Below are 26,537 nucleotides of genomic sequence, written 5' to 3' on the forward strand. Positions count from 1 at the left end.
GAAAAATAATTGTTGTCGAACTGATTATAACCAATGGACCATCGTGTCACGCACAAAGAGTTCACACAATGTGGTTCAAAACAGTTGGTGGATATAAATGCTTCATTCAGGGGTCAAAATTTGGTTATACAATGGCTAGTAGGGGGCGAAAATAAAGAACAAAAAGGAGAGGAAAAGGTCGAAACGAAAGTTCTTTTACCCTAAAACCCCTTCCGTTTCTAAACAGTAATCATTCATAAATGACAGCTCTCATTATTGAAAAACAATGAGATCACAAACGGTTTACAGTTCGACTTCCTTGTTTTGAAAGCAAAACAGAGGAAGTCATAGATATTAATTTTTAAGAGTTGGGAAGGGCTTCACAATTTCCTGAACTTCCGATATCTTTGAAAGTTTGAGAGTTTAGAAAGTGATCTTGTTCAGATTGATTTCAAACTGCATGGCTCGATTTTTGGCGATTTGTTTAAACAAAATTTAGAGATTTTCTGTGATTATTTTTTGATAGACAATGATTGAACATGTTTACGGCAATGCGTGAAATGTTTGACCGTCTAGTGTACAGAACCATAAGAGTTTGCTTTAGAGTGACTTAAAAACCCATGAACGATTTGTGATCAAAAGGCAGAAACAAATGAGGCCATCATATTATGACCATGTTGATGAACAAACAAATGTAAAGTGAATTAAAACAAACAAATGTTTGCTGATTTCCAATCCCGTCACCTTTCATATATTTCTGTGTATAGTGTTGTTGAAAAAGTCCAAGATATCAATTGTAAAGGTATTTATACATGATTTGTGGAGCTGACAAAAAAGTCGCAGGACATACGCAAGACGGTGTTTATGTTGTGTGTGTGTGCAGCAAGAACAATAGAGCAAAAAGTGAAAATTTGTGAAAAACTGTGAAAATTTGGGTTATTTGACGGTCAGGAGAAAATGAGTGAAAAACATGAAGCTGTTTCTTGGTTTTTTAAATGTTTTCTCAGACACAGACCTCTCGAATACTACATCATTGCAGAAGAAAATATTTCACACGAAAGAAAATACCTTTAGTATGAGCTATACCCAATCAGTAAGCTTTTTACACGATTAGATTAATTTTACAATGACTTTTTTTTATCCTTACTAATCCCGTAGAATACCTTAAGAAATAAAAACAACAAATAAACCTGCATGTTGATCAACTTTGTTTTATTAAGTCGTACTTAGACAAAACAAAAGTAATGCATCTCGTGCACGCAACAACTAAACTGCGTGTTTTTAAAACAATTGTACGTTATCAATAGTATTACTTTCGGTAAAACAATTACTGTGATTAAAGTGAAAGGGCTTGGTCATGGTTTCGCTTTGCTGATAAACCACACCGAAGGTCACAGGGCTTTGAAATTCTTGGTTGTTTCGGTTATTTCTTTTTTGGAAGGGTTCCACCAGTTCACCAGCATCATGTGACACGGAGCCTATAATTCTTTGAAAATAAATGACACAATATTGTTTACGGCAAAGGAATTCTGTGTTTTACAAAAGTTAGCGTGTAAACGTCATAAACCAAAATTACATTTTAGAACAATGTGCGTAGCTATATAAGTAGCACATAAGATCGGGTTTAAACCATTATCAAGATTAGCAAACTTTGTTTATGTACTGGCCCTTCCTTTTAGCTTTGTGGTCCAAATGTCACCAAATTATTGAACAAACTGCCATGGTCCAATTTCATGAAACTGTTTAGCAGGAAAAACTGCCTGACAAATTTCTTTGCTAAGCAAAACTTTAGTGGGGCACCAGTCACAGCACTGTAAACTTGGGTAATTTTGGCTGGTAACCTGGGTAATCGTGATCGTAAGCGCAGAATTCGGCGGTAAGCAGAGCCACGAAATTGGGCCTAGATCACATCAGGGACACAACATTTTCAACACATTCGAGCCACTTCTGAAAGCCCACTTGTTTCAGGAGGCCTACCATCAATTACTTATTTATTACTCATAAGCAAACCTTTAGTCGCTTTATATGATTTGCTTGATTGCTTAAAACGATTAACAGAAGGATTTTGTTTATTATAAGTATTGTTAAATTCTGTTAATAACCTGGTGGTAATTGAAATGTGTTTGTGGTTTTTTTTTTACAAAAATAAAATTTAATTTCAATCGATTTAAAGGTATAATTGTTGGGTAAGGGACTCATAATAATTTGTTTCGTTTTCTTGTGGACTCCACCTACTGGAAACATACAAAAACTCAATATTTCAGAGCATCTTGGTGCTGCTCTTTAAGGATCACAGAGAGCAAGAAAGGTTAATATTGATGTCTGTAGATTATTCGTCTGAGAGTATTGTTATGTGAAATAACATGATGTAAATTCATCGTAAATGCACGTTTCAAGCCTTGCCTTTTTCCTAGGAAGTTGTGTTTTTAATAACGATAATGATAGTAGCTTCTTATAAAGCGCCCGTATCCGTTATGGACGCTAAAGATATTATCCTGCAAGGTATGTGGGACTACGTTTTGAATTATGAGACCTACTCCTTTTACATAGCATTGTGTAATGGTTTACAAGGTGCTGTGGCGCAATATGCTGCCAATCAAACCAGCCGTCGATTTCACAAAGAGTTAGGACTCGTCTTATCTCGAGTTAGGACGAGTGACTCTTCCTAACTTAGGATTAATCTTAAGGTCTGCATGCTACAGTGCAGGGTTGGGACTCGTCCTGAGTCCTAAGATTAGTCTTAAGTTAGGAAGGGTTTTGTGAAATCGACGGCAGGATCACCGGGTGAACCCCTTCTCTTTTCGATAAGTGCACTGGTTTTTTTTTTGCGTACATTACACAACTCACGGGCCCAACGGCTTTACGTCCAATCTGAAGGACGAAGCAATGGTTAAGTGTCGTGCCTGCTTGCTACAGGTGTAACGAATAAGACTCCAACCACACTCTGCTGAACAGAAACACATGAAGAGCTTGAGTTCAGTCCGCTCGGTATCCTTATTAGTGGGGGCGTGGTCCGGCGTGTAGTTTGTGATTTTGCCTATCCATAAAATGAATGCCTCAACTGCGCACACCATTAAATGGAAACGAATGAAGTGTTTAGCTGTGAGAAAGCAAGGTTAAAAATCAAACCAAAACAAGTTTCTTATCTAGCGAGAACGGGTGTGATATTTCATCTCCTGATCACAGTTGGTTAATTTTCACAATCGGTTTGTTTGAAATGCCAAGGATGCCCCATAAGGAAGTTATTATTATAATATTATTTCTCTCCTTAAGTTCAATCAAATGAAACACAAAAGAGAGTTAAAAAGATATGGAGAAGGCAAGACTGAGGAGGAAATGTAAATTTACCTATAACCTAAAGGTTCAGTCTGACTATAATAATAATAATAATAAACATTTCTATGGCGCTCTACAATTAACACAGCGCCTATAAAAAGATTTCTAAAAGGTACAGACAAGCAAATCAAATCAAAGGTGTGAAGAGGGAACGGTTAATAATCAGTGACTGAAGCAGACTAAAAAGGGGAATATGTGTTAGGGAAATGAGAAGGCAAAAACAACAATATTAGTAGTCATTTCCTTCTTGTCAATATATTTGCTTGCGTGCCAGTCAGAAGCCATTCAACTTGTGTACTTGTACTTGCAACATATCAAGGGATCACAAAAACAATCAAACAATTTTTAAGAGGAAAACTCAGGGGTTGAACAAAGAAAAAGTTTCGCCTGTGGAGGATTTGTGTAAGTGGACTCTCAGGTAATAAATAAATACTGCAAAGGATTTTTTGTAAGGGGTTACACTTTATTAAATACTTCGAAGTTTATCAAAATACAGAGAGCCATGCAGACTTTGTTTAAAATAATACAAATAAGCAAACATACAAAACAAATAAATAATGTGAATTATTTATACATAATCGCTAAGATTGTTCCTTTCTTACCCGAAAACATTAAATTAAAAAAATGTCTCCTATCAATCCACAAACTTGTTGGTTTCCTTTGGTCGATGAGGCCTATGTTAATTAACCCTTCTTTCAGTAATTACAAAATTCACGAGGCATCTGCCCTCAACGGTTGTTATTTAAATAGTCAAGCATGATATGTGGCTCTTCCCCCCCCAAAAAAAAAAAGTATCACGTGTTTTTGGGGGGTCCAAGGGCTGACCTAAGTAATTTGTTTCAAAAACTTTTTCAGGGTAGTTTCACTTCATTTCATTTTTCTTTTATTGAAGCCAAGTTAACTTAAAGGAACACGTTGCCTTGGATCGGTCGAGTTGGTCTTTGAAATGCGTTTGTAACCGTTTGTTATAAAATTGATATGGTTAGAAAGATGTTGTAAAAGTAGAATACAATGATCTACAAAAATATGCCTCAAAATTGCGTGGTTTTCGTTTTACCACGTCGACTAACACGGTCGGCCATTTATGGGAGTCAAAAAGTTGACTCCCATAAATGGCCGACCGTGTTAATTCGCGACGTAAAATGAAAACCGTGCAATTTTGAGTGATACTTGTGTGGATCATTATATTCTACTTTTAAAACATCTTTCCAACCATATACATTTCATAACAAAAGGTTTCAAACGCTTTTTTATTGACCAACTCGTCCGATCCAAGGCAACGTGTTCCTTTAAAGCGCTTTGATACATTTTGTAGATCAAGTATGTAATAATTTACTTGTAGTTTCAGCTTCATCAGTGTCAGGTTTTTGAAGAAGAAAAAAAGTGAAAATCACCCACCAATGTTTTCAGGAGAGTCACGTAAATAGGTAGTAAATTCTAAAATAATGTTGGTCTCACTGAGATGAAAATTATTTTACTCATTTCTTAAATAATACAGCACCTAAGCAAGTAATATTTCAAGGGCAGCTTTCTAACATCATTTTCTTTAAGCAGTGTAAGATTAATGTAAACCTGTGGACATTGTGTTTTGTGTCATACAAAACGTGCCCCAATACATTTAAGGTACATAAACAAAGTTATTAAAAACATTAGTCATGCAATAAATTGGTGTGGATAAGCACCTAAAAAGCTGTTTTGTGTTGTAAAAATACAGAAACACATTGTAATAAAAAGAGGCTACTCTCTGACTCTACAGATATTGATCACTACACACAGTCATCTGGTGTTTCAAAGACTAAGTCCGACTTGGTTGCAAGGGTTATGCCTAGGGCTGTTGCCAATGGCTATGACTATTGCCAAGGGTGTTGCTATGGACCTCTACAGCTTGGTCATGTGAAAACCAAACACTAGCTGATATATACTCTGAAGAGACTGGAATTAAAACAAATCTGGCCCCCCTTAACTTTGTTACCATCAGTACCCATTATTGCTTTTGCAAACTGGGAATGTGACGCTAAGTGCCATTATTTACACATTTTACTGTTTTATTTTATAGCTAATTGTCTTTTGGCTGAGTTTTTAAAAACTTGTTCCACGTACTTATAATTTAAGGCTATGAGTATTTTAGATTTTTACTGACTTGTCTCTTTTGCTCTTTATGTTTTGCTTTTTACTTACCTTTTTGTTTTTTTTGTCCGTGAAGTGCCATGAGGCCCTTGCATCAGGACTTCTATAAATATTTCATTTTTATTATTATTATTATTATTATTAATATTTACGCTTCCACCTTAAATTTCCAAAAGTCTGTCATTACAGTGTTTCGCTGGTCTTGATGACCTTGGACAATGAGATAGAGCCTTTACTTCGTCGATCTTTCCGTCCGCTCTTGCGTAGCGTTCCCGTTCCAACCCTCCCTGGGTTTGAGATGAGAGGCATGAGGCGATCAGTGAAGCGATGATAGTTCCGTTCCAGTTCCTTTTGGTATTCCCTCTGGTCATGGCAGATTAGGTTCTTATTCTTGCGGAGGGCATCACCGCACCTGGGGGAGGAACGGCAAAGGGGTGAAGATTGTTATAGTCAAGGGTCATTGTGGATTTAAATATAGTATTCTTAGTAATGAAACTTTATAAAGCATAAACGCCATTCAAATGCTCATGACACTAAATACAATTAATAACATACACATGTAAAATAACCAAAATTGAAGCGTAAGGCTAAGCTAAGAAGAAATCCAGAATATAGTACAAGTGGCAGAGAAGCACAAAATACAATGTTTAAGAAACATGCTAAATACAAACAATGCCATACACATGTACAATTGAAGCGAAAGGCTAAGCTAAGAAGAAATCCAGAATACAGTACATGTGGCAGAGAAATACAAAATACAATGTTTAAGAAAACATCAATGGGTATAAAACAAACCATTTACTCAAAATACTTGATTGAAAAGATGAGTCTTAAGGAGTTATTTAATTCCTAAAAAACATACATCAGAGCCCATACTTGTGATTATTGACTGCTTTAATAACACCTGTTAATAACACCTGTTTATATTGTATTTAGGCCCTTTGAGACAGAATCTGCTAGGGTCGAAACGTCACGCCATTAAATTTTGTTTTCATTCATATAATTGGTCCTGTTGGTTAATCAGCAACAGCTGGTTATATTTTTTTTAAAGAAAGTCCCTAAGCGCTCAGATGAACAAAAGAATAACTATGTGATGAATTGAACAAATATGTTTTGAGAAGACTCTTGAAACGTGAGACGGTGGTAGCTTGTTTGAAAATGAGGTGCAGCAAATTGAAAACTACATTGACCATATGTTTTGGTGGCAATATTAGAGATTACAAAGGTGTCTTTGTGTATGGAGTTCATTTCATTTCATTTTGGGGTGTTATTTACAATCAGTAATTAGCAATAATTAGTAAAAACATTAAGAAAATTACAAGTAGGATTAAAACATGTCGAATGACTTACTTCTTTGAGAACTCTTTGAAGCAGAGTCTTAGCTTGTTGGTGTGCTTGTCCAATTGCTGCCCATCTAAGCTATCACCGAGGAATGCCAGAGCTACTTCCATAGGTCCCTGAAAAAACACAAAGGTTTGGTGTTAAACCATTGAATTTCTTCTTTCTTCCTTTCTAGCGCAGCCTCCGTGATTAAAGATAGTCGCACAGCCTGACCCAACGAGGCAAACCCCTACTCTTAGCGATAAGTGTGTACTTGGTCTTTTATGTGTGATGATAGGTTTGGACACAATGTGAACTCTTTCTTTCTCCCTTTGGTGATTTAATCACTTCTTTCAAGAACATTTTGAAGCCTCAGTAGATTTTGAGAAAATCATGAAATAATGAAACTTCATTGTTCCCTCTGACCTGATTGACGGTGGTCCCAATGCATCCTTGTAGCACCATCTGAAGCATCTTAGCATCAGGAGGCTCTTGATGTGTCGCTAGAGTTAACTCCTTTGTCTTCTTCTGGAGATCCTCGATGCCTACTTCCACTGGAGACAGCTCAGTCTGAACAATAACATGAACAACAAGAAAGGCTTAAAGTCAAAGTACAAGACGGGTCATAACATTGGTTACATGTAGTTTCAATCTGAAAGCTCAATGAATACAGAGCTCATACCCGTACCAATTCTTGACAAACTGAACAACAAAATGAACAAAAAGGAAGGTTTAAAGTCACAGTACAAGACGGGTCATAACATTGGTTACATGTAGTTTCAATCTGAAAGCTCAATGAATACAGAGCTAATACCAGTACCAATCCTTGACAATCTAAACAACAAAATGAACAATAAGGAAGGTTTAAAGTCACAGCACAAGACGGGTTATAACGCCAAATTTCTGCGCTAGCTGTGTCAGTGTGAATTGCCAGTAAGGTCGAGTACGCACGCGCAAAAGCAAAATTTTCCTGCTTACCCGTGAAATTTGCGCGGAATTCCCTTCTTCTGTAAGCGCGTATTCTTTGCTTCAGTAAGCAGAACTATGAAATTGGGCCTAGGTGAGCATTACCCTTGTCATGCTGTCTATGACGCCAAATAGTATAAATAATAATAATAATATTGTTAGAATCAGCAACAGAGACGTACCTCTTGTCTGTGTACAACAGCAACTCTTGTCTTAATGTAAGGGAAGGCTTTGGAGGTTGTTAGGACGGTCTTTCGCTTGTACTGATCCTTCAGATCACCATGGGCCTTGCCACCGATGGTGAAGGGTGTGGCAAACATAAACCTCCCTAGGGTAGGAATAAGAGCAAATTAAAATTATTAAAAACAACATTGCAAACATAATAGTCATAATAACAATAAGCAGGACTTATATAGCACCCAACATCAAAACAGTCACTGAGCACTTAACAATATTAAAAATAGTAAAAAATATTGGTATTAAACCAACAACATAGCAAGCTACTTACAATGATAAAAATACATGTTATGTAAAGACATTTGGCACATCAAATATGTATTTGAAGCTCGACCGTCAGTGTAAAAAAAAAAAAAAACAACGCCAAAAACCTAAATGCCTATCCGGAACCAAACAAGAATAAGAATATATGAATACACCTACACTATGCCCATGCTAACATAGAAATACAAACACATCATTAATCATAAATAGGAGAAATAACAACTTAAACTGTCAATGGTACATACGGATGACTGATCCCAGTCCACGTATCCTGCCTGGAAACTAACTTTCAAAAAATGGCAGAGTGAGTGGCTTTACATTATTGTAAAAGGCAATATTATAAGAAATATTTATTGGTATTATTAAAATAATAGATGTTAAATTTGCATCGGGGATAAAGAATATTAATTTTGGTTTTTACCCATACACCGATGTGTGTTAGCACTGTATACTCAGTACTTTCCCGAGTCCTGTGAAAAAATATCACAGGCATGTTACTCGGGTGGGATTCGAACCCACGACCCTTGCAAGACACTGCTCTAGAATTGCAAGGGTCGTGGGTTCGAATCCCCCCCCCCGAGTAACATGCCTGTGATATTTTTTCACAGGACTCGGGAAAGTACTGAGTATACAGTGCTAACACACATCGGTGTATGGGTAAAAACCAAAATTAATATTATTAAAATACTTACGGATATTGTAGTTCCTGTCGAAGAAAGTAGGTCGTTGAAGCGTTTCATAAAAGTCAAAGTAAGGCTCAACATACGTGACTTGGATGAACGCTTTATCAGGATCAAGCTTAGCTGGATCTACTTTGTTTGAATCCTTGATCACTTCAACATGCTCAGCACCGAACAGATCGCAGTAAAAATTCTACACAGACAAAGACAAAATCGTGAATAAAAAACATCTTTGTTTTGTAAATCACTCAGGTACATTTAGTTCAACATTTTCTAAAGAAGCTCTGCGCAAACACTGCCAATTCAGATATGTGATCCTCTCTGAAAGTGAGTCACAGAGGTCAATTATGTTGTGTCCTTTTTTATTTTTAAGTTGTGATATTTTAACAAATAAACTAAAATCACTTTGTCTCGGTCCTGTGGACCAGTGTTAGTTTAAAGCTCTGCCCAACACTGCCCATTTGGATATGTGATCCTCTGTGAAGTTGAGTCACAGAGGTCAATTATGTTGTGTCCTTTTTTATTCTTAAGTTGTGATATTTTAACAAATAAACGATGTCATAATCTAAAAAATGACGCATAATGGAGAACAGCCTGTTTAATAAAAAAAACATCAAATATTGTAAAGGATTCAAAGTACACGAATAAAACAAAAAGGGTACCAAAAAAACCCTGATTTAATTCATCTTTATCGATCAAAAATAAAGTTTCCATTTGAGAAATATGAATATATATATATATATATCCCTAAGAGGCACGAAACCACATATCACAAACAGTTTGTTTCAACTTTCTTTCCACCCTCCCAACCCTCAACAGCCCTGTACTTGAAAGAGGGCTATGCGACACGAAACTCATTTTCGTAGAGCGTGTCATACAAGGCCTAACTAACATGAGTAACCATGGAATTGCCTAAATCTGTTTACCTCCAGTCTGTGGGCAATCTCAGGCAGCTTAGTAATAGCTGGCTCCTTGTAGATGAATTCTTCTCTGTCCATATCACCAAACTTAGATCCGTAGAAACCGACACGGAAAAATGTTGCAAACAGACGCTTCCCACGCTACAATAAGGAGATGAGAAATATCAAACTATCGAGAGATCCTCAGTTAATCTTAAATGTATTATACAAGATAGGCAGACAGTGTTCATGCTTTGTGTGATCAACCATAAACATAAAATAACAAACCTGTGGAAATTTGGGCTTAATCTGTTTTTTGAGTCGGGTTAAAATAGTGAAACAAATGTGTGTGATTTCCAGCATGTTAACACTTTGTCAAAATTAATACATCTTTCCAACCATATTCATTTCATAACAAATACTTTTGGCCAAACTTCAAAAATTTTGGTCCAGAAAAAAAAAAGTTGTTAAAAAACTTGGGAGAACTCTCAATAAGAATGGATGTATGGCGGCTCCCACTATCTCCTGAAAAATTCCACAACCAGAGGCTGGGGATTACACTTCTCCAACAGAAAACCCCAGATAGCATGTCATTGTGTGACAAAAGCTACTCAAGTCATGAAATATTGTAAGATTATTCTGTCACTTACCAAATGTACGATCTTATTGAAGGATTCTTGAAGTTTACCATGGATGATGGCAAGCTTCTTGTATTCTCTATTAGCTTCATGGATAGGGATTAGAATCTTATAAACCTGGTTGACTGTCTCATACATACCAGCCTAGGTACACAAAAGAAACGATATTGAAATGTTAAGTAATAAACCAATATGGAAACTGACTGGTAAATACTTAAAAACCACAAAGCCTAACCCTAAAACACAAATGCCCCTCTGCCTGACGACACTTGTGTCCCTGAGAGAAAAAGAACTGCTTCTCTTCAACCAGGGGTTAATGGATTCCTTTGAGGGCAGACATGGTTTTGATGATTGAGCTTTCCTGATGCACTTAATGTACACTCTTGGCAGCACAGGCTGTATACTGTCCTGTAAACAATTGTGTCCTTATGATGTTAGTATACAAATATTGACTGCTTCGAGTGCTATGGTTAAAACTATGACTCCCGAGGTGATCCCCGGAGCGTTCTATTTTCCCGAGGCGAAGCCGAAGGAAAATAGAACGCTCTGGGGATCACCGTTTAAACCATTGCACGAGTAAAAACAGCCAATATTTGTTTTATAACACCCCAAACAATTCTAAATACTGTACTATTATTATTAAGATACAGACCTGAAAGCTACAATCCACGGACGACGCGAATACAGATTGCAAAAACTTTTACTGTGCTGCATGTAGTGTCGTGCAATCCGAAATGGTTACAGACTATTAATTTATCATCCTCGTACACTCAACGGACGTCTGGGTACTGCACGCCGTGTGCTAGTCTTCGGACTAGCGCACGGCAAACCGCCGCACTATCACACGGCAGTCGTCTAGCAAAACCAAGACATGTCATGTGACGCGCTCTAAACCAATGAGCAGGCAGAATACTTGTAAGGGGTGTTATAATAATAAATCTATCACTAACATAAATGGTGCATGAAAGGGTTAAGAACTGAAACAAAGGGCCATGTGACCAATAACAGTTTCGTTCATTGGCCAGTGATTAACCAATAGCGAACTCAACTGAAACAGTTGTTGGTTACGACACCCCAGGGGTAATACTGTTCATGCACCATGGGTGTAAAAAATTGGCAGATACCCGTGCTATACAAGTATCCATTGTATACTAATCCTAAAGCCCTGTAAGATTATGGCCGATCTATTTTCATTCTCCATACCAGATTAAAGGAAGCCGCAGCATGCTCCAGGAGGCCAACCAACCCACTCTCAGTGAAGTATTTCCCTGTACAGATCCCTTCCTCATCTGGTGACACTACATCATCAGAGACTGCACTCTCCTCTAAGACGTTACATGAGATTTTCTGGGAATAATTGAAGAATGATAACTCCTTTAAAGACCAGGTACAAAATATATTTTGAACAATACGGTCATTAACACTTTACAGATTTTTAAGGTGGTTACGATAAAAAACACATTAATTTTAAATTTCAGTCATAAAGCTCACTGATTATAAAGCTCGTACTAGAACTATTTTTTATGTGATAATATTCTCTCTGATTAAAACAATATTCGTGATAACTGTATCTCAAAACCTAAATAGCTGATTTTGCTCGTTACAACAAAAAATTAGGGAAAATGTGTTTATTTGCTGAAAATTTTACATGATTTCTCCAGACTCACACAACGGATAAAACCTAAATTTTCACATGTTTAAAATTTTATGAAAATGATGGATCAAACCAAACATGAACTATGTCAAAATTTGATATCTGAAATAAAAAGCTGCATCCCCTTTAGGTGATCCCCTGGCTGCCGCTTCCCTTGTTGTATTGTGAGCCTGGAGGAAATACTGTAGTTACAGCGCCAGGAGCGACACTGTGTGACGGACATGTGCGCTATATAAGAAGCCACAATTGCTGTTATTATAATCCCTGGTTACACGATAACTTCTGACTGGCACCCCAAAAAAAGAGATGTTTACAAGTAAGGAGACCGTCAACATAGGGCTAGATAGCTCAGTTTGCAGAGCGCAGGCATGTTAATCTGGAGGTTGCAGGTTCAAATTCCTCTCTTTTTAATTTTTCTTCGGTCAACCCCAAATCACAAACAAATTTACTCAAACTAATAACGCCCTAGTAATGTGTCCACCATATCTCAAAATCGTTTCTGGCATTACTCCTTCCCCCCCCCCAAAAAAAAAGTGTATTTCTATGCTTGAAATCTATGGGGGAAAAACAGGAAAAGACTGGTTTCTTACCTCAAATGTCACACAACCAATAGGTAGATATGGTCGATCTTCCAGCATATGTAGATACTCAGCAACCAATGCAGCTGCATGTACAAGGCAATGGGCAGCTTCTGTATGGTTCTTATGCTCTGTATGCTTACCAGCCATGTTTTGTAGCCAGGTCAATCGGAGGTCAGGAGAGGTCTGGTACCTAGAAACAACAACATTGCACTGTATATGTAAGATGTATTCCTTAGCTTTGTTGGGAATTTCCTAGCCTCCTGACTGAGCTATCCTCAGGATGACTAGAGCAAGTAAGTCAAAACATTGAGACCAGTTAAGAACTCACTCTGCAGTAGTGAAGTTTAGAACCAGAAGTCCCCTTGATCCACTGAGCAAAAGTAGTAGTCCTGGCCAATTTTCTACCTTCCCAGGTAGTAGTTAAAAAAGCAGGACAGTTCTTTTCAGAACTGAGAAGTCTCCCTAATTCTCAAAAGAACATAAACCAGCTGGCAAGTAGATACACACATGGTGTTACCTCAAACCAAATATTTATGATTTAGAAAGTTAACAAACTATCAAAGATTCACCTTTTCTGTAGATTGAAACTTACCCCTTGGCGATTCGGTACATGAGATCAATCAGCATTTCAGGATCTTCACTGAACTCCTTCATCTTGACGGTGTCCGACAGAATCATGTGCAGATTAAATACAAGGTCTCGCACCTGAAACCATTACACACAAGAGTAAAATGTGATTAAACCAAGTATTTTTATATGATTCAGGAATGCAAGTAACCATTAAAAAACAAAGAGAGAACAAAAAGAGATGTTTTGCAAGTTCTCTTAAAACAATACACATTGTAGGAAGGAAGGAAAGCATAGACTGGGAAAGGAGATTCAAAAGCAGGAGTGTTCTCACTTGAACATTCAAATGTTCTTGACAATTGTAAGTACCCTTAATACACTTACCTGCTTAGGGAAGTCCGTTCCTTGAAACTCAATATCCTCTTCCCCATACATGAGGATGGTCTTGAGTGATCGACGGAGATGATCTTCATTGAAGTTAGTTTGTGTACCCACTAGGCTGGACAGTGACATCGTCACTTGCATCTTGACCCGGGCAAAATTCTAAGCAGGGAGGAGGAAAGTAGTCATCGTTATTAGAATAAAAAAACTATGACTTGGGGTTGAACAAAGACGAATTTACCAGAGCTAGATTTGAACCAGCAACCTCTGGTTTAAAGTACTGGCACTCAACAGAGCTATCTAGCCCTAGATGATTCATGCATGAATCATTTCTCAGATTTCTGAGGGTTGGTGTTCATTTGCTAATACTGCAGCCAGAGATGCGGTTGGTACCCGTTGTCACCTCGCTAAACGTAGATGGATTTTACTTTCTTGTGAATATTTGACAGTTTTTCTGTTTTCTCAATCAGACACTTTACTCAGCTCAAACTTGAACATATACTTTGATTGCATCTATCTTTGTAATTTTGCCTGTAGATCAACATTGCATTGACAAAAAAAAACAATCTATGACTCTAACAGGGGAGTTTGTTTCTAGGTTGACCACAGGTATTATTATTATTAATCGTTTGTTAAAATACTGCAATACAGTGGCTAAAAGCCGAAATATTTAGCCTACAAAAAACAGTCAATAAAAATATAATGAAAGCACCAGCAATATATTACAAAGAATGAAATGTGAAATAGTTATTCAAAAAAAAAAACACCATCAAAACAGATGCAACAAAGTTGTGACAGTACAATACTAAAAAAAACTCAAAAGGTATATACTTACATTCCCAATCTCAAAGTTTTGTCTCATGAGTAAGTAGAGAGAGGCGCTAGCGTGGGATCGTACCGTGCTGATACATGAACTACAATGACTCAGGAGTCTTAGACATAGATCGGCACATTGCTCTGTCTCTTCTTCAAATAATAACTCAGGGTACTAGAAAGATAACATTAACAAAAACTGGTCAAATTTTGGATTGTGGGAAAAAAAAGCCAGATTTGAACCAACAACTTTCTGATTAAAGTGCCAGATAAAAGTTTAGGATATTTGCTCCTTGGGAAAAAAGTAGGAACATTTTATAGAGTATAAGGGCTGACCAAATGTACACATGGTGGAGGCCTTATTGCAAATTTTGGGCCACTTAATCAAAATTTGTCAGATTTTTCTTAGGACAAACAAACCCACCCCCAAATCAGACTAAAGTTGGAATAAAATCATGCTTGACACAAGTAGTTTCAGGGCCTACAGAAAACATTGATAGTAACTTTTCCGGCTCTATTGGTTTCATCTCCAGAAAGATAAAATAATAACAATTTATGGTAGTTTTCTCCAGAATGGTCTCTTACCTTGCAAACCAGGGACCTCTGTGTAGCCAGAATATTCTGAAGCACTACAATGCTCTGGTTACAGGCTAGAGAATGAAGTAGGACTTCCATTACACCAGTCAGGCTTCCCTGTAGGTGGTCTGTACTCTGTATGGTCTGTGGCATGAAGAATAGCAGATGGGATAATATATTAATAGAATATTCTGCAGTACTACAATGCTCTGGTTACAGGCTAGAGAATGAGGTAGGACTTCCATTACACCAGTCAGGCTTCCCTGTAGGTGGTCTGTACTCTGTATGGTCTGTGGCATGAAGAATAGCAGATGGGATAATATATTAATAGAATATTCTGCAGTACTACAATGCTCTGGTTACAGGCTAGAGAATGAAGTAGGACTTCCATTACACCAGTCAGGCTTCCCTGTAGGTGGTCTGTACTCTGTATGGTCTGTGGCATGAAGAATAGCAGATGGGATAATATATTAATAGAATATTCTGCAGTACTACAATGCTCTGGTTACAGGCTAGAGAATGAAGTAGGACTTCCATTACACCAGTCAGACTTCCCTGTAGGTGGTCTGTACTCTGTATGGTCTGTGGCATGAAGAATAGCAAATGGGATAATATATTAATAGAATATTCTGCAGTACTACAATGCTCTGGTTACAGGCTAGAGAATGAAGTAGGACTTCCATTACACCAGTCAGGCTTCCTTGTAGGTGGTCTGTACTCTGTATGGTCTGAAGAATACGAGATGAAATTTGACAATAACAATAATAACAATATGGACTTATGATAAGCGCATCTTCACATATTGTTTTTGTGGTTGGCTGGCCTGGTAGAGGTGCTGGCCACCTGTTCCTCATAGCCACTTCCTGGCTTAAAAATTTCATTCAATATTGAATATTTGTATTTATTTTTAGTTTCTCAGTCTGTTCTACTTTTAGGATTGTATCTTTAATTCCTGTTAGTGTTTTGCCAGTGTGAAGTGTAATATAAAAAAAAAATTAAAAAAATCTCCTGGAAACCATTCATGGCGCATACAAAAAACAAAAGAGTGACACAAAAGTCATGTTCAGAACAAGTGAAGAGAAACCCTTGCGAGTTTAACTCCATCGCGAAGATGTTCAAAGATATTGTTCGACCATGGTTCGACAGAGTGTGGCAGGGATACTCATCACAAACATGGGAAAGACAAATTTTGACATCAAAAGAATAAGGTGAGTTTCAAACCTTGAGAATGTTTCCCGAATCTCCATTTCTTTAATAAATATTTGCATTTACCTGACTGGAAGTATACACTTACCTGCACTAGAAGTTCAATGGTATCTAAGACGGTGAGAGAAACCTCTGTAGAGAGATGACCTTCAACATTGGCATCATACTCAAGGGCTGACCTAGGCCTGAGGAACAGTGGGAATAAAAAGGTGCAGAATTCCACAGTTATTAATTGGTTGAGCCATAAGGGTCAGTGGGCAAAGTTTAATGGTCAAATGAAGTTACGATTACACACTCGAAAATAGATTTAAGCCCGGTTCATACTTTGACGTGAATTTGACGTCACAACTCTGTTTTCGCAGCGATATTCGCAAGAGAATAGAGCACAACTCAACCCCTGCGAATTATTTGTTGCGAAGATGTGACGTCAACATTCGTATCGCAGTTGCATTCGCAGGAAACATGAACCGGGCTTAACACATTTGAAACAAGTATTATTCACATCTGAAAAAGAAGTAATTTAAGGATTTTAAACAGGTAGGTTAAACATTTTGTTTGTAGCCTACAGGACAAGGTGAGAAGTGGTGTTTTTGCTGATCACCTAGAAGGTATATGTCTGTGTTAATGACGACCAAATGCTGATTTCTTTTCTCACTCAATGGCTTCTCCATGTCTATCGAAGACAAGGGATACAAATTTTATCATCACAAAAAAAAACATAAAATAAGCTTGAGGTTTTTTTGATATTACCTTTCTGTCTGGTTCTCAGTGTTCTGCTTCCAGTGGGTCTGGTCCTTGCGCCATCGCAGCTTCTCAGACTGACCGAGGGCAGGATTGAAATGTCTATCTGCATAGACAAATAATAAATGTAAACAATAAAAACTACTTAACAATGAAAAATATACTAAAGTATTGGAAGACTGCACTTAGTTATGTACAATCTACATTTATTTCATTTTTATTGTCTACAACTTACTGTTGTCTGGTTGCAAACTAGGATTGAGTTTCATAACTAGAAATAAAGTACTCCAATGGTTATTAGTTAGATAAAAACACCAACATCAGAGCTAAGTAACTCAGTTGGTTCAGTGCTGGCATGTTAATCCGGAGGTCAGTTGTAAATCAAGCTGCAGTAAATGTATGTCTTTGTTCAACCCTAAATAATGTTAAATCTGCTTCATGGTAAATATGTTAACCATGGTAAGAAGTAAAACCTGCTTTTTTGGGCCCAATTTCCTGGCTTTACTAACCGCCGAACGCTGCACTTACGATCAATATTCTGCCTAACATTGTAAGCGTAGAATGCCTAGTAACGATGACAGGGGTCGAAATTGCCACTAGCCCGCTAGCCCGGGACTACCAGATTTACATCCGGGCTACTGATTTTTCCAGTTTGATAGCCCGATGGGCTAGTTGAATAATAATGCAAAAATCATCATCACACACAATAAAGAACTATGTTATTGGTGTATTGTAAAGTTTGAGCCGTGACGCGAGACATAACATGGCTTTTGGGCTACCAAAATCTAATCAGGGCTACTAAAAATTATTGGTCACTAGCCCTGCTGACTACCATGGAAATACACTTAATTTCGACCCCTGGATGAGTATGCACGTACACAAGCTAAAATTCCTTGCCCATTCGTGAAATACGCTGGATGTAAGCACAGAATTTCCTGATTTTTGTTTACAGTAAGCAGAGCCATGAAATTGGGCCCTGGTTGTCATTCATGTCCTTACCAAATGATCCCGACCCTTGTCTACTATGCCTCTGCATCATCTCACTACGAGCATTAGACGTCCCTAGGATTGCATCTTCAAGACGCTGCTTCACATCATGTTTCTTTAGTGACAGACGAGACTGCCGACGGTATATCATCTTACGACCCTGAAGTAAAAAAAAAAAAATTATAATTACGCACAATTCATATAAATCACTTGATCACACTCGACCAGGCTTCTCAAAGCGCTCATTAGTTTTATTACATGTTTGCAGAGCTATGTTTGATTTAATAGAGCCATTTATACAGTACCTTATCTGAAGGATGAAGCAATTAGAGTGAAGTGTCTTGCTTAGGACACAAGTGCGTTGTCAGGAACAGAACCAACACTCGGATAACACCATTTGAGGTCTTGTACCCTACCTTATACTCAAAGCAACATATGCAGTAGTACAGCACATCTAGAAGTTGATTAAGGCGACTGACTGACAGAGCGACCCATGAATCCTGTAGGGTGCGTGGATCTAGATTCTTGAGCACCCAGATGAAACATAAGAGGAGATCTCGTGTTGATTCCTCGCTCAGTCTGGTGTGGCTTGGAGGTCGCTGATTGGTGGGAAAAACAAATAATAGGCAAAATGAAGTACAAGGTTTATTTTGCTCCCTCTCATGGTTTCACAGAAGGCATACCTCTCTGAAATATTATTGACAATTAAAAAATACATAATTAATCTCGTGGCATTACTCTGCTTTTACCAAGTTTGTTAATCTCACTTACCATACAGTTCAAAACCAAGTGTTAATATAGCTCTAACTTATTTCTAAAATAATTTTTATGGCAATTTCAGAAAAGTTAATACTACGAAGCGTCTGTGCAAAAGGAGCAAGGTCTTGATTTAAAAAAATTGTTGTATCTCGGTGCATACTTGTTTTTAGTGTACATCAACATTATTTAAAGTGAGAAAATTAAATAAAAGTGCTGTGTTAGGAGAAACAACATTTATTTCAGTATGATCGCTGATCAACATGTACTGATGGTGTAAGTTCTAATAGACTTTTCAGGTATTATTTATTTTAAAAACAAAATTTTTCAAGGCAAAAAGGAAAAATTGGAACCGGACAAAAGTAGGAAGAATATCATGCCTACAGATAATTTTGCTCAACAAATTCCTGCTTAACAGAAAATAAGCAGAATACCAAGATATTGGTATGTGACATGGTAGTTTGGCTGTAAACCTTACTACTATTAGCATAATTTTTGTTGTGCTTAGCTATTTTCTGTGCTCAAGCATCTCTATGACAATGGGACCTGGTTTAAACTAATACCTGCAGAGGTGTAGACTCAACCTTGGCATCAGACCGAGCGTACACGCTGGTCCCCGCTATGGCCATGGCAACAGTCTGATTGACAGGATTGCCGTCTATATCCGATTCGTCATCCCCCATGGCGGCCGACGGTCGATTGATGGAGTTGGCGCTCTGACAGTTAAGCTGAGGGATGGCGTCCATGACAATCCCCAGTAGGGGGAGGTAGAGAGCCGCTACCCTCATGCGGCAGTCGGTGTCAGCAAAGCGAGAGTCAGCATCGTGGGAGCTCAGGAGGTTACTGACGGTGTCTATGGCCTGATGGTGGAGGCTGCTGTTCCTGTTTCAGGGAAAATATACAGGGATGAGAGTCATTCCTAACAAAAGCATCTGAAACTACGATCTCAATTTGATCAGGCATGATATTTGATCCTTCAAAAAAGTGACAATATTCTACCAAGTACAAGGGCTGACATATGGTGTAGGCTTTAATAGACTTTTTGGGCTATTTCAGGCTAAACTCTTTAGATGTTTCTAAGAGCAGAACAAAGTCGGATATCAGACTAAAATACGGTCTTGGTGTCTGAATAGCCTTGTTTGACCGCATTATTGAGTAAGGATTCTTCACACAAAGACCGTTGATTTGAACTGGACATGAAGGTATTTTTTTTTCACGCAGTGATCATAAAAAATAAAAAAAATCGTCAGCAGACAAGGCGCACCGAAAGATAAGACGCATCGATGTTTTTGGGGTCTAAAAAGTCAGATAAGACGCGTCTTATCTGCAGGAAAATATGGTAGGAAGAATATCATGTCTGTTTTATGAGGTATACTGAAATGGTGGCATTTCCACCTTTTGACAACCATGGAGTTGTAGATTTCAAGGAGCTTCTTGGAATAATACCCTCTGTACTATAGAAGTAGATCAAAGAGCAGGATTTATTTATATCGGCAGAAAAAGAACAGGGGTGTCTGTTTTAGCCAACAGTATTCAGTGCTCTGTTGGATTTAAACCTCAGACCTCTGGATTAACAAGCAGGGGCTCTACCAACTAGACTATTCATCCCCTGCGCTTTACTTCAGTTGATAGAGTGCTTGCATGTTAATCCAGAGGTCTGAGGTTCAAATCTCAAACATGAATCTGTTTGAATTTTCAAATTAGGCAGTCTTGCAATAATGACTATACAACACACAGCTTTTATTTTGTTTCTGATTTTGTGTATATTTGGGTGATGTGCTTATTTCTGTTGCTGCCATTAAAATAAAAAATGCTGATATCAACTGTCTTCCAAATGAGTATAGAAACTAATTTAGTAAAATATTTATTGTTTAATTCCCTTATGGCTTAAAACTGAAGTTTTCTTTTGAAAACAAACAAATAGACCCCTTGCATTGGCCACCACCACCAAGGTCAAACAATGGAAACAAGTAACTCTCAGCCAATGATAGGTCTTCATTGACCTCAATGATGTCCAGGTTTGTGCTTGTCACATTGTTTGCAAGGGGGACTGAGGTGTCATTTAACACACTTACAGAGTCTGAAGTACACAGGCAAGATCAGAGAGCAGCAGACCGGTCAAGAAATGCTGCTGCCGGAACTCCGGAGTGAGTTGCATCAACTTAGCCTTGACAGTAGAAGGCAGCGTCGACGCAAGAGACATCATGGATGACATACTACTGATTGATGGCGTTGGGGACGGGGGACGAGAGATGTCGGTGTGAAGGAACGGGAGATTGAGGGTGACGTAGTGCTCATGACTAACGATGATACGCAAGAAGTCTAGCTTCAATTGGGCAAGACTAGTTGGGTCTGTCATGACGGTGATCTTTCCTGCAACCTGTATAAACAAAAGTGGATTTTAAACAACCAGAACATTATATAACTGTTTAGTGTCCAGAATATCGGATTAGAGTAGGAGAATGTTAAAATGGGGAACTCATCATTATGCACTATATATCAGCTTTGTTATCTATTTTTCTTGTCCTACAATTTTCATTGTCCAATGAATTTTTGTATACAAATCTTGATGTACTCTGTACATTTTATTGTTCAACTGTACCGTAAATCAGACTGCTGGATTTCACCAAACTCTTCCTAACTTAAGATTAATCTTAGGACTTACGACGAGTCCTAACCCTGCACTGTAGCATGCAGACCTTAAAGTCACCTGGAAGTGGTATTTTGTCAAAATAAAGCTTTTGTCACTAAAACATGTGTTTAGATGAGTGGAATATGAATAAACAATTAACTAAGGTTTACACAAAAAAAAAAAAAAAAAAAGACTGCTGGGTGCAACAAATTTTCAGTACACCAATAATAACAGTATGATAATTTGCTGATCAAACTAATCCGCACACCCTGCCAGCGATGTAATCAGACTGCCCCCAGCTCAGAAAACTTGCCCCGCCCCCTACTCAAAATGAGATCAACAAAGAAAACAATTGAGCGCTAGAAACACAATTTATGTTTTTGCCCTGCTTGCCGCTCCAATGAAAATGTCTGGTTATGCCACCGGGCACACACCAATGAAGTGAAAACAAATTAGTGAACCCCTTTTAAGACACTTACCTGTTTGCAGTAGTTCCTGATGAGAGCAAAGACGTACCCTCTATCCATCAAGGACAGGAGATCCTGCAAGAAGAACGCTAAGCTGGCATTGAGTAACTGCATAGCTCGCACATCCTGAATGAAACACAAGTAAAAACAAATCAACGATGAAATTGAACAAAAGCAGTTTCATCAACATTACTGTTCAACTACCACTACAACAAGCTGACCTTAAGCATTTAAATGAATTTGTCATAATCGATTTGGAAAAAAAATGAAAAACAAAACATTAACTACATCTCTTAAATTTGTGGCGGCATGACACTTGAACCAAGCACTTCACCAAAACAGCTTTGTAAAAAGTGGGAAGGTAGTACATTCTGCTCTACCAGCCAGGCTCCTAGTGGGTGATACCCAGGCCTACATCCTTACGGACTGTGAAGGAGTAACCCTGTTTCAGCCCCAGGAGTAGGTGGCTCCTAGTGGATGATACCCATGCCTACATCCTTACGGACTGTGAAGGGGGTAACCCTGTTTCAGCCCCAGGAGTAGGTGGCTCCTAGTGGATGATACCATGCCTACATCCTTACGGACTGTGAAGGGGGTAACCCTGTTTCATTCCTAGCAGTGGATGGCACATGCCGCTGGTGGAAGTTGATTTTGGTTGATAGCTCAAATCAGTTAAATGTCGTCCTCACCCTGAAGTGACAGTACGGGCTTGTGATGTTAGGCGATCTCTCATCAATTTATTTTTAAAGAAAAAAAATAGTACAACAAAAGCATCCATTACATAATTTCTGTATGTACATACCTTGTTGTATCTAGCGACAATATCAGTGGTAACAATGCCAACGATGTTACTGATATCTTGACAGTAAGCTTCAGGGAACAGTCCCTTACGCAGAGAGTCAAGACGGTCCGTCTCGGCAAGATGTTGGGCCATACTCTTCACCTGAATCATAAGAAATACAATTCCTTAACTGTTACCACAACGTACATATCTTGAAAATGTACAATGTTTTAAAGAATATGACTATATTAAATTTAAAGGCAGTGGACACTATTGGTAATTACTCAAAATAATTATTAGCACAAAACCTTACTTGGTAACGAGTAATGGGGAGCTGTTGATAGTATAAAACATTGTGAGAAACGGCTCCATCTGAAGTAACGTAGTTTCCGAAAAAAAAAGTAAATTTCCACAAATTTGATTTTGAGACCTCAGAATTAGATTTTGAGGTCTCGAAATCAAGCATCTGAAAGCACAAACTTCTTGTGCCGAGGGTGTTTTTTTTCTCTCATTATTATCTCACAACTTCGACGACTAATTGAGTTCAAATTTTCACAGGTTTGTTATTGTATGCATACACGTATGTTGAGATACACCAAGTGAGAAGACCGTTCTTTGACAATTACCAATGGTGTCCAGTGTCTTTAAACTAACTTGGATAGAAGTACAACAGCTCACGATAGTATAAAGTATTTTAAGAATCATTCCACTTTGAAAAAATGCGGTAATTTTAATTCCCCAATTTTGAATCTGAAAAAGTCACTGACAAAAACCTTTCTCAGATTTTGTACTCTAGTTACGGATTAATCTTCCTGCGTGGACATCACCGCTCTGGATGTTTGCTGATACATCACAAATGCTACCACCTTTGTTGTATTCAAACAATCAAATGGTTAAAGACACAGGACACTATTGGTAATTGTCAAAGACCAGTCTTCTCACTTCGTGTATCTCAACAAATGCATAAAATAACAAACCTGTGAACATTTCAGCTCGATTGGTTGTCAGAGTTGCGAGATAACTATGAAAGAAAAAAACACCCGAAGTTGTGTGCTTTCAGATGCTTGATTTTGAGACCTCAAATTCTAAATCTGAGGTCTCAAAATCAAATTCGTGGAAAATTACTTCTTTCTCGAAAACTACGTCACTTCAGAGGGAGCCAATTCTCACAATGTTTTATAATATCAACCTCTCCCCATTACTCGTTACCGAGTGCGGTTTTATGCTAATAATTATTTTTACTACCAATAGTGTCCACTGCCTTTAAGAGTCCAGAGGTATAGTTTGCCATTAACACTTACCATAAGCTCAAAGAAGAACCATGCATGATTCAAGACTTTCTCCTTTGCTGAGCCGTTGGAGACAACTAGTAACAGTGCAATCTCCTCATGTACTAACTGAATACAAAGGAAACAAAAAATGTAATAATTAGTCACTGATTGAGAACATCATGTCTGACAAGAGCCTACTTTCATGAAACTGCTTAAGCAGAAATATTGCTTTACAATTGTCTGCTAAGCAGAAAGAAGCAGGATACCAGTTACAAAATGTAAATGTGACATGGTAGTTTGGCTGGTAACCTTATTCTGGTAAGAATAATTTTAAGCTTAGCTTATTTTTGTGCTTAAGCAGCTCTACAATATTGGGCCCTGGTCATGTTGGTTCTAACTTAGGAAAGCTGCTTCAAAACAAAAAGTGTTGACAATAAAATTTTGTTGTGTACATGTAATAAATGTTATATATGTAATGAACATGTATCTTCAAACACACCACTAAATTAGTGTTACTAAGTAAGATCAATTAATAAATTTGTTAAAATTAGTCAACCATTTTATCAAGAAAAGTTACAAAGTTTGTTTAAATGTAGTAGTGTACTAAAGGTCATAAGAAGTGTGGGTATACATTGAAGCAACTTTTTAAGTTAAAGTTTCATGTTAATAGGCTGTGCAAGTCTAGTATGTATTTCAATATGGGGACCTGTTAAAGTACCCATTTTTTTCTTACACCCATTGAACCAATGTCATGAACGTACCTGGGAAAAAGGTTCTAAAAGTGTTTGAATACGAAGGGGGTCTGTTTCAGGGGGTGTCTGTTTTAGTCAACAGTATTCAGTGCTCTGTTGGATTTGAACCTGTGACTTCTGGATTAACAAGCAGGGGCTCTACCAACTGGACTATTCAGCCCTGGCGCTTTTTACTTCAGTTGATAGAGTGCTTGCATGCTAATCCAGAGGTCTTATGTTCAAATCTCAACCTTGTCATTTTTTCTTTGTCCACCCTAGAGTGAATTAAAATTTACCCGGTCAGTTTCCAGTGTTGGTAATTACTTAAAAACAATATTCAAGAATATTATGTTAATAACCGATCCAACTCCAATATACAAGTACAGAAACGGTATCAAACGTGTGACAATTATTTGCCGTTTTCTCAAAATGTGCAACACAATGTTTAACCAGTTAGTTTGTTATGTTACTTACATACTAGTGATTGGAAAGAAATATAAACTCTCCTACAAACTAATGATATTCCACCACTTCTATAATAAAGCATCCTATTCCAGTACCTTCTTGGGAGGCACACGGCCACCGAGACCCATCACCGGTACATTCCCCATCCCAGTGTTATTCAAAAGACTTGAGCGACTGAACGAGTGAGCGTTGTAGCGCTCGCTGCCGAACCGTCCATGGATCATTCCCTCCAGATCCTCCTCAGGTGAGCCTGGTCCAGACAGGCTGGAGCTACTCGTACTTGAGAACATCGAGGCTCGTTGGTTGACATTGAAACTGCTAGATCTAGCCACCGTACCGTAGTTACCTAGACGGAATTTGCCAAGGGCAGGCGGCGAGAAGCCTGTAGACGGTAGATAGTGAAAAGTGGTCTACTTAATGAAATGGTTACAGATAGAACCCTGTTAGTAAGTCCTTGTATCATGCACTGGTTTTGGGATTTTTTTTTAATGAGGTATCGCCTAATTACATCACAAGACCGACTGATTTAGGCTGTCCACCCAAATTAACTGTCACCAGGGGACCGTTGCCACCTACTCATGGGGCTGAAACAGGGTTACCCCCTTTACAGTTCATAAGGGTTTTCTAGTTTTTTACACTTAACTACTTCCATCTCCAAAAGTGCTGTGCGTTTGTTCGTGTGTAATTTATCTTTTGACCAATAAATCATCAGCCAATTGATTGCCAGCCAATAAACTGCCATCCAATAAACTGCCAGCCAATAAACTGTCAGCCAATAAACTGCCAGCCAATAAACTGCCAGCCAATAAACTGCCAGCCAATAAACTGTCAGCCAATAAACTGTCAGCCAATAAAGAGTAGACCACCAGCCAATAAAGAGTGGCATACAGAGAACAAAACGGCAATTGGTGATGAAGCCATTGAGCTTTAGAGTGGATTCACACAAAAATTGAAAGTGATACGGCCATGCTGTTTTCTCAAACTTTGTGTGCAAAACATTTAAAGATAAGTCATTTGAAATAACAGGTGTAATAATGGGAGACTTTTTGGAACACTAGGTGGCAGCAGACCTACCAGGTAAATTCTTGGAAAGAACTTTATAAAAGATGACAAATTGTCTTCATATATGCGGCATGTCTGCTACCTCATAAGAATCCCAAAGCCTCCCAGTTTGTATTTGCTCCCCTGGGCAGGGGGAAGTGGCTTCAACTTTCGTGCAAAGCAAAGGAAATATCTTGACTTAAGGCCCGGTCCCACTGCAGCGATAACGAGAATGATAACGACACAAAGAGAACGCAGTCAATTGGTTAAACGAGTGTGTGAGTATTCTGCGTGGAGCAATTCAACCAATAGAATGCATTCTCTTTGCGTCTTGATCATTATCGTTATCTTTTTCGCTGCGGTGTGACTCGTCCTTAAGGGCAGGCCTGAAACTACACAGAGGCAATGGAGGACATGGCATTTGTTGCCCTGGTCTTGACT

The 26,537-nt window shown here is 38.2% G+C and overlaps 1 protein-coding gene across 1 annotated transcript in view; it reads right to left on the minus strand.

Annotated features, from left to right (window-relative positions):
- Nucleotides 1-4,456: 4,456 nt before the first annotated feature.
- LOC139946240 (dedicator of cytokinesis protein 7-like) overlaps nt 4,457-26,537 on the minus strand; it is a 51,583-nt gene continuing 29,502 nt past the window's right edge. The window contains exons 19-41 of the mRNA XM_071943859.1: nt 25,151-25,437; nt 23,890-23,985; nt 22,610-22,750; nt 21,820-21,933; nt 20,784-21,088; nt 19,272-19,590; nt 18,369-18,551; nt 17,965-18,112; nt 16,975-17,071; nt 16,313-16,409; nt 15,028-15,162; nt 14,465-14,617; nt 13,633-13,791; nt 13,274-13,386; nt 12,691-12,871; nt 11,650-11,793; nt 10,459-10,590; nt 9,836-9,970; nt 8,922-9,102; nt 7,911-8,056; nt 7,189-7,332; nt 6,793-6,899; nt 4,457-5,854 (exon numbers count right to left, since the gene is read on the minus strand). Coding sequence (XP_071799960.1) covers nt 5,626-5,854; nt 6,793-6,899; nt 7,189-7,332; nt 7,911-8,056; nt 8,922-9,102; nt 9,836-9,970; nt 10,459-10,590; nt 11,650-11,793; nt 12,691-12,871; nt 13,274-13,386; nt 13,633-13,791; nt 14,465-14,617; nt 15,028-15,162; nt 16,313-16,409; nt 16,975-17,071; nt 17,965-18,112; nt 18,369-18,551; nt 19,272-19,590; nt 20,784-21,088; nt 21,820-21,933; nt 22,610-22,750; nt 23,890-23,985; nt 25,151-25,437 — 3,746 coding nt within the window. The 3' untranslated portion in view covers nt 4,457-5,625. The remainder of the gene's footprint in view (nt 5,855-6,792; nt 6,900-7,188; nt 7,333-7,910; nt 8,057-8,921; nt 9,103-9,835; nt 9,971-10,458; nt 10,591-11,649; nt 11,794-12,690; nt 12,872-13,273; nt 13,387-13,632; nt 13,792-14,464; nt 14,618-15,027; nt 15,163-16,312; nt 16,410-16,974; nt 17,072-17,964; nt 18,113-18,368; nt 18,552-19,271; nt 19,591-20,783; nt 21,089-21,819; nt 21,934-22,609; nt 22,751-23,889; nt 23,986-25,150; nt 25,438-26,537) is intronic.

This window comes from Asterias amurensis, chromosome 13, assembly GCF_032118995.1.
Source record: "Asterias amurensis chromosome 13, ASM3211899v1".
NCBI lineage: Eukaryota > Metazoa > Echinodermata > Asteroidea > Forcipulatida > Asteriidae > Asterias > Asterias amurensis.